At 43.6% G+C, this 15,349-nt stretch overlaps 2 protein-coding genes and 1 pseudogene across 2 annotated transcripts; 2 read left to right on the top strand and 1 right to left on the bottom strand.

The window, feature by feature from the left end:
- LOC8068779 lies at nt 3,701-7,321 on the top strand. Its single transcript, XM_002437784.2, has 3 exons — nt 3,701-3,864; nt 3,987-4,524; nt 7,003-7,321. Exon 2 carries the CDS (start codon nt 3,997-3,999, stop codon nt 4,414-4,416), a length of 420 nt encoding a protein of 139 aa, XP_002437829.2. The 5' UTR covers nt 3,701-3,864; nt 3,987-3,996; the 3' UTR covers nt 4,417-4,524; nt 7,003-7,321.
- Nucleotides 5,181-6,299, bottom strand: LOC110430762. The gene is made up of 2 exons (XM_021448685.1): nt 5,758-6,299; nt 5,181-5,306 (listed from the first exon to the last, which is right to left on the bottom strand). The coding sequence occupies exons 1-2, from the start codon at nt 6,277-6,279 to the stop codon at nt 5,223-5,225; spliced, it is 606 nt and encodes a 201-aa protein (XP_021304360.1). The 5' UTR covers nt 6,280-6,299; the 3' UTR covers nt 5,181-5,222.
- On the top strand, nt 12,698-13,319 carry LOC8070734 (annotated as a pseudogene).

Below are 15,349 nucleotides of genomic sequence, written 5' to 3'. Positions count from 1 at the left end.
TACGACATGAAAATACATAATATTATTACATATCCTAAGTATCTTTGGTAACTACGTTTATTACAAGTACTACCTATCTAACTTAATTGACACCAAAACTTTACTAACTAAAAAATTGCTAGATGAAATACCTAACTAAATTATAACACTAATAAAACTAATAACTAACTAAATTATTATTTACTGATAACTAAATTATAAAACTAATAAAACTAATAACTAACTAAATTATTATTAACTGATAACTAAATTAAACATTACAAAACAACCTAAATAATAAAAAAATGCCAACTACAAACTGAAAATTAAAAAAAATTACCTCGGGTGGGCGCCGGTTGCCCGCCCGCCGGCGGCCGCACAGGACCACGGCACGAGCCGGCCACGCCGCGGTTGAGGAGGCGCCGCGGGCCACGCGGTGCGCGGGGCGGCGTGGCGAGCTGCGCGGGGTCTGCGGGGCGCGCAGCGCTGCGCGGGGCGGCCGGCCGGGGCACGCGCGGCGAGGCGCGCGGCGGAGGAGGAGCAGCGCGGGGCGCGCGGCGAGGCGAGCTGTGCGGGAGCAGGAGCAGAGCGCTGCGCGAGGTGAGAGGAAGCAGAGAGAAAGAGGTCGGCCGTTTTGGAAAGGACCTCGGCGCCGAGATCTGTGGCGCCGAGCTCGGCGCCGAGATCCGTGGCGCCGAGCTCGGTGCCGTGATCTCTGGCGCCGACTGGTTTTTTTTTTTTTTTTTGCCACACAAGCCGCCACGCAAAATCCACGCTGGCTTGGCCCAGGGAGCTCGGCGCCGAGACGTGATACCTCGACGCCATGATGCATGGCGCCGAGCCCTGGGTCCATTTCTGCACTTAAGTTTTCCAGGGGTCCAATTGTGGACTTTTTTCAAAAAAAAAGTCAAATTGTAAAAAATTGGGGACCAGTGACCACACCTTGCAGCACAACGTGGTTGCCACATGCACCGCGCATAATGGCCAGGCCAGCGAACGTGCTGCTGGACATTCCATTCATCTATACAATTTCCGTCATCGCCTGCTGTCCTCCATAGAATCTGCAGTTGTGGTCGCCACTACACCGTCAAACACGCGTCAAAGGGTCTATAATTTAGCTTTTCGGTGGTTTATTTGGCGAAGTTAAAAGAAATAGTATAATTTGAACGAAAATAAAGCTGTCTTATTAAGAATAAACTGATAAAGCTAAAAAAAATATATTGACAGTTTGTTTGCATCCTCATGAACGAACAACCCGATTAGATGTTAGCCAAAGCCTTAACTAGTTGTTAGCTTACTAGTTCATAGAACCAAATATTAAAGGTGAAAGTTTTGCCCTGCCATAAAAAAAAGTATGCTTCCTCGTGGGTGCGCTTAGTCACCACGCAGTGGCATCGTTGCTGTTTGTAAAACTGTTTGGTAGAGCGCTCTTGCTGAATTTAGCAGAAAATCATCTCACGGAGCTCTGCCAAAAAAGAACCTTCCTTGAGCTGGAGCTAGAAGTGATTGAAGTCTTGAGAGTAAAATCATATTTCATAACATGTTTCGCACTCTCATGAAAATTTTGTTTTTTGATTGTGCATGCCTTGGAGGCAAAGCCTTTAATTCAAACTATGTTCGTTTGAGCTTATTTGTTGAATCTGATAGTCATTCAGTAGTATTTTTCTCTCACAACAAATCAGCGAAAAATACTTTCAGCCATGACTTTTTAAGAAGCGAACAGGCTCGTGCATGGGACCAAGGCTGCTCGTGCATGGGACCAAGGCTTAATTTGATTGCTACAAATGGACGTGAAGGACTCGGACATCGATGAGCATGTGGCATTTCGCACAATCTGTATCTTGATGTTGTCATGTCAGAACTATTTGGTCTCAATAGAGAATTTCACCTCCCACTTTTCAACACATGAAACTTTGACATGAAACAAATCTCTTCCACAGTGCAAAGTTTCGTAGAACGATTTCAAGGCTTATTTTACTATTCACGGGTCCCACCTGTCCCTATCATCTCTTTCTTCCCCGCATCTTCTCATCACCGCGACTTTGATGGATCCAGACGAGCATGGAGCGAGGCTGCATCCTTCTTGTCACCGTGACTGGATAGACTCGCGCGTCCGACGGAGGCTGAGCCCGCGCGTCCAGCAGAGGCGTAGCCCGCACGCCAGGCGAAGGCGGAACCCGCGCGTCCGGTGGAGGCGGAGCCAGCGCGTCTAGCGCCTGCGAGGCGGAGGATCTGCTGGCGACAGAGGCGGCCTCGCCGCGACACGACTGCTCCAACAGTGGAGGACTTCACGACGGTGGAGGCAGTCTCGCTTGTAACGGCGGCGAAGGCGGCCCACACCACAACGACGGCGCCCACGATGGAGGTCCCAGTTGGCTTCCCCTCCCGCGGCCGGCTCCCGCGACGGAGGTCACATCCGTGATGATGGTCCCATGGCCGATGTCCATCGGTGATGCATGCACGAATGAGGAAGAAGATGCAGACTCGATGAAATGAAAGGAGCTGGGAGTTTCGTCGTGTTTCATGTCCTTGGTAACGCCGCTCAACTCGTGTCTTGGTGACGAAACGAATATCTTTTTTCTCCTCTTCGTTTCATGCAAAAACTATAGATCTGCTGATGTGAAACTCTATTAAATGTACATGACACTATATGAAACTCTTTTGAAACTAGCCTAATAATACATTTCGTCGTTGAAACTCCAAGTCTCCGTAAGCCAGAAAAAGGAAAAGGAAGACATGTGTTTCGATCTGCACCGTTCATTCTCTATGAAGTACAATATATATCAGCACGGTCAGTACGGCAGGGATAAAAACGGTATATATATTTTCCGACCATATTTGAGACCGAATTCGTTTAGAGAGATTCAGATTTGTCCGTATTTGAGTTCGAATATTCAACATCTGATACTGTATCCGTATCCAAATATTTAAATCCTATATTTATGATGTCAATATCCAATAATATCTTATCCGATGTGATTGATATTATCTGTATTCAAATTCGAATTCGACAAAAATATAAATTAAATATGATAAATATAATATCAATGATATTTATCTATATATCTATTTTCATCCCTACAGTACGCGTATGTCGTATGGACGGTGGCGCGACGCGCCGCCGCTCTTTTGGTTCTGTCGGCTGGATGGTACGGGGGTTTGAATTTGAACGCTGCATCACGACACACGGACATACGGACGGTACGGGGGTTTGAATTTGAACGCTGCTGTGTTTTACTTTACTGCATATTATATACACGTAAGGTCTTGTTTAGATGTAGTCGTATTCACATCAATCCACATATTGAGGTGGATTGGAGTGGAATTTAGTTCAACTTCCACTAAACCCTAGATGTAGTCGTATTCACACCAACACACAACATCCAAACAAGCTCTAAATAATATGGTAGCGCCAAGACACACGTTGCACGTCTGTGCACGAACGCGTCTAAAATGTAACACGTGTGTGCCATGCTCTTTTTGTCGCTTCCACACGTTCAGCTCAGCAAGGGCCACTACACCGCAAAAATCTTTGCCTCCTTTTGACTCGGAAAAACAAAAACCGCTGGAGCCGCACTGTGTCTGGTTGGGCTGAAAGCCCAATAAAAGTTAGCTTCAGTGGGCCCACGGGTCATCCTCAGTCGGAGGAACGGTCAACAAGGCCCACGTGTAGCTGGCGGGCGGTAACGTGGCAGTACTTGGTGGGCCAGGCCCATGTCGGAATTAATCCCTCCTTTATCCTTTTGCCCTTTTCCGAAATTATTGTTTAACTGTTCCCAAAAAATATATATACTTTTTCGACAAAACAAAGAAGACGAAATTACAGGCTCCGATTTCTAAAGAAGAAAAATGAAGGTTCCTTGCCTTCCAATCTAAGCAAGCTAGGTAACGTGTTCCCGTGATCCTCGTCTCTCTCTAAGGCTTTCACTCATTCATTCATTCACGAGCAAAGCCGTGTGTACCTTCAAATTAAACCCTCAAAGGATCAGACGATCTTGTGTGTACAGCCTAATTACGATGGAGCAACAGAGAGTCGCCGGCGTTGAAGAAGACGCCGCAGGCGGCGGCCTGGGCCGCGCGGGAGCCGTCCTCCTCACCGCCACCTGCGCCGCAGCCACCTACAGGGCGGCGGCGGCAGGGGACGTCGCGTCCGTAGCGTTCGTGATCGTCAGCTGCGGCGCGCTCCTGCTGCTGCTCCGCTTCCTTCGCGAGTACGAGCTGTTGGCGGCGCCGCCGGAGGCGGCTGTCCGTAGGGAAGGGCTCAGGCGCAGGGTATGGGCGCTCTGCACGCTGCTCACCGCCATGTTCGCCTGGAAGGTTGCCGGCGTGATGCCGTGGCCCGTCGCGGCGGCGGGAGTCTGGGCCGCGGCTGCGGTGACGTCTGCTGGTGGCTTCGTTCTCCTGTTTCGTCAGCAGCAGCGTCGACGACGCCTCTGATCGAGCACTGCGCCTGCACCTGAGTGATCGGCCGGATCGGATGCTCGCCCTGTTGCTTGTTGGTGTGCTTGCATACATGATAGGGTATCTGTTTGGTGAAGATTTGAGGTACGTACAACTGTATACGCAGTAAAGTCTTGTTTAGGCCTTGTTTAGTTCACCTCAAAAACTAAAGTTTTTAGATTAAAAACGAAAGTACTATAATGTCAAACTTCTTTTATTTAAACAAGGCCAGTTGAGGAGATGAAAAGTTTTTTGGTTGACACTTATGTTTTTATTTGATAATTATTGTCTAATCATGGACTAACTAGGCTAAAAAGATTCGTCTCGTAAATTACAGATAAACTGTGTAATTAGTTATTTTTATCTATATTTAATATTTTATATAGAGATTTTTTACGGTGCTTGGGAGGAACCGGTGGTTCCTCCCGTTAATCTTCTTTGCGGCAGGTCTTAATAAAAAAAATAATTAAGGGTAGTTTAGTACTTTGCCTAATGTACTGATTCTCAGCTCCCAAATCCAATTCCACGAAGTGCTTCGTGTCGTGCTTCACGAGATCTACGACGCCTCCCAGCTCGCCGCCAATCAAGTCAACACCGCCGCCATCTCCCTGCTCGTCGACAACTGCCGAGCAGAGGCGCGCGTCGATCTCCTTCCTTCCTTCATCGCCCGAGCCAAGTAGCGCGTTGAGGAAGGACTGCGTCTGCACGAAGGTGAGCGCCAGCGAGATGGCCTCGCTCATCCCCTTCCCCGCCGACCTCACCTCCAGCGGGTACATCTGGCTGGGGATGATCCACTTGAGAGATCACAGCTGCCTGTGAACCACCCATGGAGATTGCGATGGGGGTGGCTCAGTCGCCCGTGGCGGCGGCGGCGACGACGCCCTTTGCTGAAAGTAAAGACATTCATTTGAGCTGTAAAAAAAAACCCAAAAATTGGCAGAAAATAACAAGAGAGACAGTCATGCAAAAGACAATAATTATGAGGTTTCGCACTATATCATAGTGATGGTTTGAGCATCTGTTTGTGGGAAGACAAAGGATGAAAACTGAATTGATGGGATATATTTGGACCAAGGCATTCTTCAGTACACTAGCCTGGTACAGGAGCCGTAGAGCTTGCTACGAAGCCAACCTGATTTAGCATGGTAACTCGATGTCGCTGACGCACGAAGTATACTAGCAACAAAGCACCAACTACCGACTATACGCGACTGCAGCAGCAATCGAGAAACTCAGGTTTGAACAGCACCATGGCAAGCGCCAAAGATCTGAACCGAGATCCAGCAGCCGGAACATGACCTAGCAGGCGCAATCAACTGAGCGGGAGCTGCCTCGGACCTCGAGGAGCATGACCTTGTTAAGGTCGTTGATGCCCTTGCAGTGCCTGACGGGCGCCGCCTCTTGCTTGTTCTCCTCGCCCGCCAGCAGCGACGATGCTGAGGCCGACATGGTGTCCTTCCGCTGAAAAACCAAGCAGCAGCCAACACGGCTGCACGCCGAGGCGAGCAGAGCGGGGGGAGCTGGAGAGCCTGGAAGAGGAGGCAGATGGGCTGGGTCGAGGTCGATTTGGGCGAATTTCCGGACAGCGCCCTTGTGAGTGCGACGGGAGGTGCGGAGGAGCTGCCGAGCTGCGAGGCAGCGCAGGGGAGTGGAGCGGCATCGGAAGCGGGTCGAAGGGCCCGTGCGCCGCCGATCCCCCACGCCAGCCAGAAGCCACCGGGGGCCACACGCGCCATCAGCCACCGAGGGCCGCCGCTCAAGAAGAAGATAAGAGAGACAAAGATCGGTGCGGATTTGAGAAGTTTCGTGTGCGAATGAGAAGCAGCTTCTAAACCAGTGCGGATGAGAAGCAGATTTCATTTTCTGATTAAAAAAACTGTGTGGGGATGTACAAATACTGTTATACCTTTTTTATTTATTTATAGACTAGTTTCGGGTCCACTTATTCTTTGGTTCCGGTCCACAACTTAAGTTCCTCCCATCTAGTTCTTCATATTTTTAAACCATTGGATCTAAGCAAACGGATGGCTCTCATTTATTCCAAGCATAGTAAAATTTCTCTTTTATATATGTACCATAAGATTTGATGTGACGGAAAATTTTGAAAAGTTTTTGGGTTTTGGAGTGAACTAAACACGGCCTAATTGTTTGAGCCCAAACATATATACGCGGCTTCCTTAATTCCATTTTAGAAAAAAAAAACTATAGTACAAGTTTTCTTGATGACAAAATAACATTTGGGTCTTTCTTTTTTTTTTGCAAAAAATAAAATAATATATATCAATGGGCATGGACATCTATCGTGTTTCAGTCGACTGATCGATGGTGTGTAGGGTATATATTTGGTGTGGCGATGGATGAGTTTATATGTAACTTAAGGTATAAGCTCCAAGCGTCTCCAATAACTTGCTCGTTCGCTTGTCTTATTAGCCGTACTTTTTCTACCAGTTAACAGTGTTTTTTTATGATAAATTAACGAATAGTATTTTCAGTTATGACTTTTCAGACCATCGAACAAGTGTGCTACTCTACACATATTCAATTCGATCAAGTTATCGATGAGTTTTATTTTACTTTTGCTAGGTTACCCTGCCCGATGTTGTGCATATATATATGATTAATTGACGGTTTTTCCTTGTGCTGATGGTGAAGAGAAGGAAATGCATGGATTATTACTAGCTAGTTCATCAAACAGTCCGGATACAGATGTACAAATACAGTACTTTCGATTATCTTTGATTGAAGAGAAGGAAATGCGTGTGATTGAAGGTCTTTCCTTGTGCTTTGACCTTTGATTTCTTTCAATTATCTAAAAATATATAGTGCTTTCGATGTACTCCGTTTTGATGAATTATGATGTGGGCTACCACAACCTGTACGTATTCTACGGGTTGTTTGCTTATCAGTATCGCTCCAATTGTGAGTCTTTTCGCTTAATCATATCGCTCCTTCAAACATGATGTTTATAAACTCTTGGAACATAAGTAGGTCGTGTTTCAAAAATTGAATTTCTTTCCAGCGGTTTTGCGATTTATTTTCAATTTGCACGAGGTACTTATTATTTCAGACGCATGCAGTACTGGGCCGATTGTGTCCCTTCACATAAACTAAGAGGAACCATATAGCCCACAAGCCTGTAGGCGTGTAGCACGGCCCGATCGATGTGCGTGAGGTCTTGAATCACAAGATGTAGCCTTTTTTTTTTGTCAAGGGAATGTAGCATCGTTTTTTCCTAGGGAAGAAATAGCCTCTTATTGTTTGTTGGATGAAGAAGACATTAGGTGAATGCTTACACATCAACTTGTTATAGGATACCCCTATATATAAGGTCTTGTTTAGTTCCAAAAAGTGAAAACTTTTCGGTACTGTTGCACTTTCGTTTGTTTGTGACAAATATTATCTAATCATAGACTAATTAGAATCAAAAGATTCGTCTCGTGATTTCCAGCTAAACTGTGTAATTAGTTTTTATTTTCATCTATATTTAATGTTTCATGCATGTGCCACAAGATTCGATGTGACGGGGAATCTTGAAAACTTTTTGGTTTTCAGGATGAACTAAACGAGGCCTAAGAGAGGAAATGAAAAGGAAAGGTCTATGTATAGATTTCATGGTCTAAAATTTAGGGTCTGACTGTGGATAACTCAGGTGATTTGCGTCATCTTGTCACCCGAGTGACACAACACCTTAAATCACTCGATTCTTACAAACAAAACAAATCAGGTGATTCAAGGCTCCCCGTCACTCGATTTCTATAACTACAAGATCAAAATCAATCAAACCAAATTAAAATAAATTAAAATCATAACAAAAAATCAAAAGAAAAAACAGATTTATCAGATAATTTCTATGAAAAGCAAATTAGAATAAGTTCAATGCCAAAAAAGAAACAGAGAAAAAAGACAGATTCACCAGATAATTTCTATGAAAGGCAAATTAGATGAAGATCAATGCAAAAAAAAATCATGCAAATTAGAAGAGAAATCAAAGCAAAAAAATATATATATAGAAGTGTTTGATTGATCCAAATGACCATTCTTATTTACAAACAATGAATTTACACCAATTGAACACATAACTTACACCCAAATCGTGAGAGTAAAATATGCCGTCTCAAAATAAGTGTCGTTTTCGCTTTCCGAGAAATAACTTTAACTAAATATATAGTAAAAAATATTAGTATTTATAGTACATAATTAGTATCATTGGAAAGATCTTTAAGTCTAGTTTTTTAACAAATTTATTTAGAGATATAAATATTGTATATATTTTCTACAAATTGAGTTAAACTTGTGGCACAAAAACTAAAACGATACTCTTTTGGACAGAGGGAGTAAATCTGCAACTAGGAGCAAAAGCGAGTGATTGCAATCGACGAGGACTGGTCCGTGGTCGCTGTACTCCCTGCCATGTCAGAGTCGGGAGGAGACGGTTACCTGCCCTGTCAGGCCTCTCTGCGCCTGCGTTGCTCTGGCCATGCGGCACAGCATTGGTCCTCTCCTCCGGCGGGATGACAAGACGCTGGGTGCCAGAGTCTAGGCCCGCCATTGGTTGGTTGCTGCGCCGCACTTCCGATGGATAGTAAAATCGAGTGACGAGAGGCTTAGGCATTGTTTAGTTTCCAAAAAATTTTGCAAAATTTTTCAGATTTCCCATCACATCGAATCTTTAGACACATGCATGAAGTATTAAATATAGATAAAAATAAAAACTAATTGCACAGTTTGGTCGAAATTGACGAAACGAATCTTTTGAGTCTAGTTAGTCTATGATTAGATAATATTTGTCAAATACAAACGAAAAAACTACCGTGCCGATTTTGCAAAATATTTTGGAACTAAACAAGGCCTTAGAAACACCCGAGCGAGCAATAGATTTAGCGAAAATTTAACCAATTAACCTTTTATCAATTTGTTCTGTGCTCATGTATAGCTGATCTGATTTCACTCAAAAGAAGAAACGTGTAGCTGATATGTGTCCGGATGCGGATTTTACTGTGAGCACTGGATTCAAGTGTGAGACTGAGATTTTTGCAGACACTTTTGTTCGCTTGAGCTTATCTGTCGAATCTGTCAGTTATTCAGCAGTAATATAACTTTACAAGACTATAGTTGTGTGCTTTGCACCACAGATGTGGAACAATCCCTGAAACATCTATTTCTTGAATGCCCCTTTGTTGTTCAATGTTTGGCTCTCATCAATATTTAAAGATAAGTTCCAGCTGCTACTGCTGAGAAGGATCAATCAAGGATTACAAATCTCTCTTAGCATAGACTCTAGCAGTAGTATGTCTATGTTGTTTTTTGTTTCCTTCAATTCTTTTGTTTCCTAATTCCTCACTTCCCAAGCCTCCTGTGTACTCTGTACTTTGTACTTTTTGTTTTGTTCTAACTAATAATTAAATTTTAGTCTGTTCGCTTGAGTTTATCAGCAGTGTTTTTCTCTCATAACAAATCAGCCAACAGTTTGTCATGGCTTATCAGCCAAACAAACTTCTTTAAAAAAAATAGCGAACAATACTTTTAGCTATGGCCTTTAAACAAACGAACAGGCTAAGTGCATATTTTTGTTGGGCGTAGAATCCCTGTATGAATGTTCAAATATTTTTTAGTGAAATCCCTGTGTATGTACTACTATCCCTGTTCTGAATACTAAGATTTTTTGGTCCGAATTAAGCACCAGAGAAGGCAATGCAAAATTGGCTGCAGACCTGCATGGATGGACGATTGCAGTTAACATCGTCCTCGTCCATCCGATCGTGCTACTTACATTTTGATAAAAGGCATTGCCCGACTTTGATTGAAAGCGTAACAGGGAGAAACAGAGTCTGCTGGGGATACCAGCTTACAAAGAAAGGGGACTAGATAACAGACGACAGAACGTCTCACAACTAACACCTCTAGCTGCGACCAAAACGGAGGAACAGCCTACACAGAAAGGAGGGACCAAAACAACAAAAAAGCCGAATTACAGATTGTTGGCGCTAGATGTGGCTATTTGAATCATCTCCTCTGCTAAGGGCTTCAGCTTAGGCTTCAGTAAAGGGATCCAAGTCTTCACCAGGGAAAACGTCTTGTAGACCAGGGCCGCCGGCGTCGCCACCGTCTTCTTGTTGAACACCACATCATTCCGAGCTTTCCATAATGTCCACATAGCACCTGCACATACAAACATCAATACCTCGTGCTTTATACCTCTATGTCGATCAGCGATTTCTCTGAAAAAAGAATCGCAGCATATCGGGGATCTGTCCCAACCAAAACTATCTCTAAGAAAGGACCACAGAAAAACTGCAATGGGACATTGGAAAAGAATGTGATCTGAAGATTCTAATCCACCGCAAACAAAACAATCCTCTTGCCCTGACCATTTCTTCTTCTTCAATTGCACAACACACTGAATCCTATCATGAGCTGCCATCCACACAAAAATCTTAACCTTCAAAGGAATATTGCTTTTTCGAAACTAGCTTCATTCACCTATCAATCACACCCCCACATGTCATCATTTTGTAAAGAGATCTCGAAGAGTATTTTTTCGAACTTTCCAAGAACCAAAACACTTGGTCTCTCCCATTGGTTAGCTCTATATCACTTAATAACTCCAAAAGATTATCCGACTCTCTTGACAGCGGTTCATCAAGCTGCCTTCTGAATTGTATTACCCACTGACCATTCACAAAAGCTTTAGAAACCTCTAACTCTGGATATGAGGTAATGTTGTACAAGTTTGGATGACTGATCTTCAAAGGACAACTACCTAGCCAACAATCTTGCCAGAATCTAGTTTGTATCCCTAATCTCACATTAATCCCCTCCCCCTTTGATACCAGTCCCTAATATCCAGTAAAGATATCCAAAATTGGGATCCTTTTCTATTTCTAATCTGGAAGATACTCTTATTACCTAAGTATTTTCTTTTCAGTAAAGAACAACACAAACCACCCTCATCTCTCTCAAGTTTATCAATCCATTTAGCCAAAAGGCAAACATTCATAACTCTAACATCAAGAAAACCAAGACCTCCAAATTCTTTAGATGTCCCTTGCCAAAAAAATCTTGATCTTATCATGTCTAGCTTTTGGTAATTACCCTCCTACAGCTGATAAACTCCCATAGTGTACAAGGGAATATTGGACAGGCAAAAATCAATCAGAGTAGACTTTCCTCCAGATGATAGGTATTCACATTGACAAATCCCCAGCCTCTTCTCAGTTTTCTCATTTACATAGCTCAATTGCGCTTTGGTAATCTTCCAGCTACTAACAGGCATACCCAAATATTTCATGGGAAACACTCCAATCTTACAACCCAGCTAGGTTGCAGCTGCTTTTTGCTCTTCCTCAGACAGACCAATAGATTTCACTCTTCTCAAAGTTAATTTTCATTCCTGACATAGCCTCATAGCACGATAAAATCAGTCTAGCATTTCTAAGATTCTCAGGAGAAAACTTCAAAAGTATGACTGTGTCATCTGCATATTGTAAATGTGAGAGACCTCCTTCAACTAAATGAGGTACCACTCCCTGAATGATACCTGCCTCACAAGCTCTAGAAAGCATTGCTGAAAGAGCATCAGCCACCAAATTGAAAAGAAGAGGAGACAAAGGATCTCCTTGCCTGAGACCTTTATAGCTCTTGAAATATTCACCTCTCTCTCCATTAAAATCTATGCAAACTCTACCACCTCTAACTGACTTATTTATCTATTGAATCCAAGTATCTTAAAAACTTTTCCTTTCAAGCACTTCTTCTAAAAACTTCCAACTCACTTTGTCATAGGCTTTTTCGAAATCCAATTTGATAAAAAACTCCATCAGATTTTTCTGCTACTTACATTTATTTATTTTAAGAGAAAAATACTGTTAAATAACTATTAGATTTTTTTTTTATAATTGGATCGCAAACTCGGCAGCACGAAACGTCTAAGGTAGGTGGGACCGTTGTAGTAATAAAAATAAATAACACAACTAGCCGTTGGTGGAGCGGGTCTCACCTATACGGGCCGGGGTGACAGTGAGTCAATTTCTGTGATTTTGTTTTGTGTATATGTTGATAACACCAACGTTCTCCCATTGCTAATCCTTGTCTACGCTTTTAGTTTGAGTCAATATTTAGCCGTTCGAGCGGATAATTAAGGAAAAATTGTTCGGGGGACACCGGACACGGTGGCGACGACGCATCATCCCGGGGGCTTGTCGACAGTTCATACTCCTTGCTTCTACCGTAAGCATATAAGGTGGGTGGGAGACTGAGGACATATACCGGGAAAATAAACTTTACCTAAGCAGTAAGCACAAGCCGCTGCACTAGCTATATATACAAGATCAGCTCAGCTGGATGCTTTTGGTTTCCTTCCATTCCGCACATAGAGACGGCATATATATGGACAGGCGAGGGTCGTCGTCGTCGGGTCTAACCAGCCTGGGCTTCGGCGTCCTGGCATTCAACTCGGTGCTCGCCATCTACACCTACTGGGGCGACGCGAGCTCTGTCGGATTCGTGCTGCTCGCGGACGCCGCGCGCTCGTGCTCCTCTTCCTCTGCCTCCGTGAGTTGGAGCAGCAGGGCGGCGGCGGCAGGGGCAGGGATGTCAGGATCAAGGCCGCCGTGTGGGCCCTCACGACGCTGCTCACGGTCATGTTCGCGTCCAGGGTTGCGCCGCTGATGCCGCCGCTCGTCGGCGCCCTTGTCTGGGGGATGGCCGTCGCCACCGTCGCCGGCGGCCTCTGGGCGTTCTTCCTCAATCCATGATGTGTTATTAGTTGCAGATAGAGTATTTGTGTGCTTTCTGGTTGTAGCAGCTTGTACTGGTATCCTATTCGTTATTTTTTGTTTATATATGTACAGTATATATTTGTATGATATTCCCTATATCTCAAATTATAAGTCATTTTAAGAAATTTTGAGAGTCAAAGCATTTTCACGTTTGATCAAAATTATAGAGAAAAATACTAAGATTTGTAACGTAAAGTGAATATACTATGAAAATATAATTAAAAAAGAATTTAATGATACTTAGTTAGTATCATAATAATTATTATTTATAATATAAATTTGATTAAATTTAAAAAAGTTTGACTCTTCGAGATTTTTGGAATGACTTACAATTTGGGATGGAGTGAGTATAAAACTGTGTTTGTTTTGTCAGCTCCCTTTCACTGTCACGATCACGAATTGGATCTGGAAATTAACCGTTAGTTTGACATACACGACGCGGTGACGATGCTGTCGGTGATGATGCTGTCGGCACGGGCACAGCTTCGAGTAGGTCGATGGTCGTCGCGGCGTGATGAGCACAGAGCCGTCGATCACATCGGTGACAAGGCACGGTTTAACGGAGGAAGAGGACTGTATGTCGATGCATAGGCGTTGTTCCCAGCAACTAGCCAACTAGTGCTTGCCCATGTTTGCTTCTTGCTTGCCAGACTGCCAGTAGTTTGACATAGAGCCGAGGCAGTGCATGTCAGCATTTAGGTGTTTTTTTTTTCTAGCGAGTACTTTCCTCAGCAAAACACTAACGCGGCGAGCAGCACTCTCGTTGTTTTGTGAAAACATTTTTCTTCTAATACAATATACGCACACTCGTGCGTATTCAAGAGAGAAAAAAAGTATTTTCCCGTCTTCAGAGAAACCATAATAATTATATCGAGTCAAACTGTTGTAAATCTAATCAATCAAATTTATACTATTATTAAGTATAAATGTTTTCAGATTTGTCACCGGACAAATTTTCATATTATGCCTAGTTTGTGCTATATGCAAATATTAATATTCTTCTTCAGAAATAATTAATTAATACTAGCTCAACAAATAACAAAGGCAGAACTGTGCCGTGCCCGGTGGCCATCCATGGACCGACCAAAATATAACACGTTCTTTAGGCCACGCATTGTGCATGTAAGCCCTTGTTTAGTTGATCCCAAAATCAAAAAACTTTTCAAAATTTCATATTACGTCGAATCTTTAATACATGAAGTATTAAATATAGACGAAAGCAAAAACCAATTACACAGTTTACCTGTAATTTTTGAGACGAATCTTTTGAGTCTAGTTAGTCCTTGATTGAACAATAATTTTCAAATACAATCGAAAATGCTATAATAATTGTAATACCCTAAAATTTACTCCTTTTTGAAATAGGTGAAAATGATTTAATTTTGGATTTGTGTGCTCATGAAACATAGGAAAATAATATTTTCATTTAAATAAAAATTTATTATAGGACTTAGTAACTTGTTGTGCATTCATATTGGAGCATTTATTTTCGTTGTACTGTGTGAATTTGAGCAAAGTCAAAATATTTTTAAATTGATTTCTAAACTGTTTTAAAAAGGACTTTGAAATAAAAAGAAAAGAAAAGAAAAGAAAAGAAAAGAAAAGAAGAAAACTCACCCCTCTTTCTGACCCGAAGGCCTAAACTCTCCTCCTTCCCCCTTTCTTTCCTTCCCGGCCCAAGCGCGCCACTCCTCTTTTCCCCCTCCGCGGCCCAACTCGAGGCTCAGTGGCAGAAGCCAGCCCGCGCCACCTTTCCCTTCTTTCCCTGACAGCCGACCCCGCTGTTCCTCTCACTGCCACTCTGGGCCCGCGCGTCAGTGTCACGATCTCCTTTCTTCTTCCCCAACTCGCGAGCAGCTTGGACTCTGTTCAGGAGCCGGCCACCGAATCCCAGCTTTCACGGGAACTTCCAAACCAAGCCCCAATCCGACCCCTATAAAGCCTCTGGGCATATTCTGCGGCTTCTCTTCCTCCCCTACGTGTTTAGAAATTATGCCCTAGCCACCCCGCCGCCGTCTAGATCTTGCTGAGCCGCAAGCTACGCCCGCTGCCGTGGTGCTCGCGACCCACAGTTGTGCCAGCGTTTCCGAGCAGTGGCCGTGCCAACGAAGCCCCGACCCCTTCTCCTTGCTCTCTACTAGTTTTCACGGAGT

The sequence above is a fragment of the Sorghum bicolor genome, chromosome 10, assembly GCF_000003195.3.
Source record: "Sorghum bicolor cultivar BTx623 chromosome 10, Sorghum_bicolor_NCBIv3, whole genome shotgun sequence".
In the NCBI taxonomy this organism is placed as follows: Eukaryota; Viridiplantae; Streptophyta; class Magnoliopsida; order Poales; family Poaceae; genus Sorghum; species Sorghum bicolor.
The sequence above is the reverse complement of the archived record's forward strand: the minus strand, read 5'-3'. Positions and strand labels throughout refer to the sequence as shown.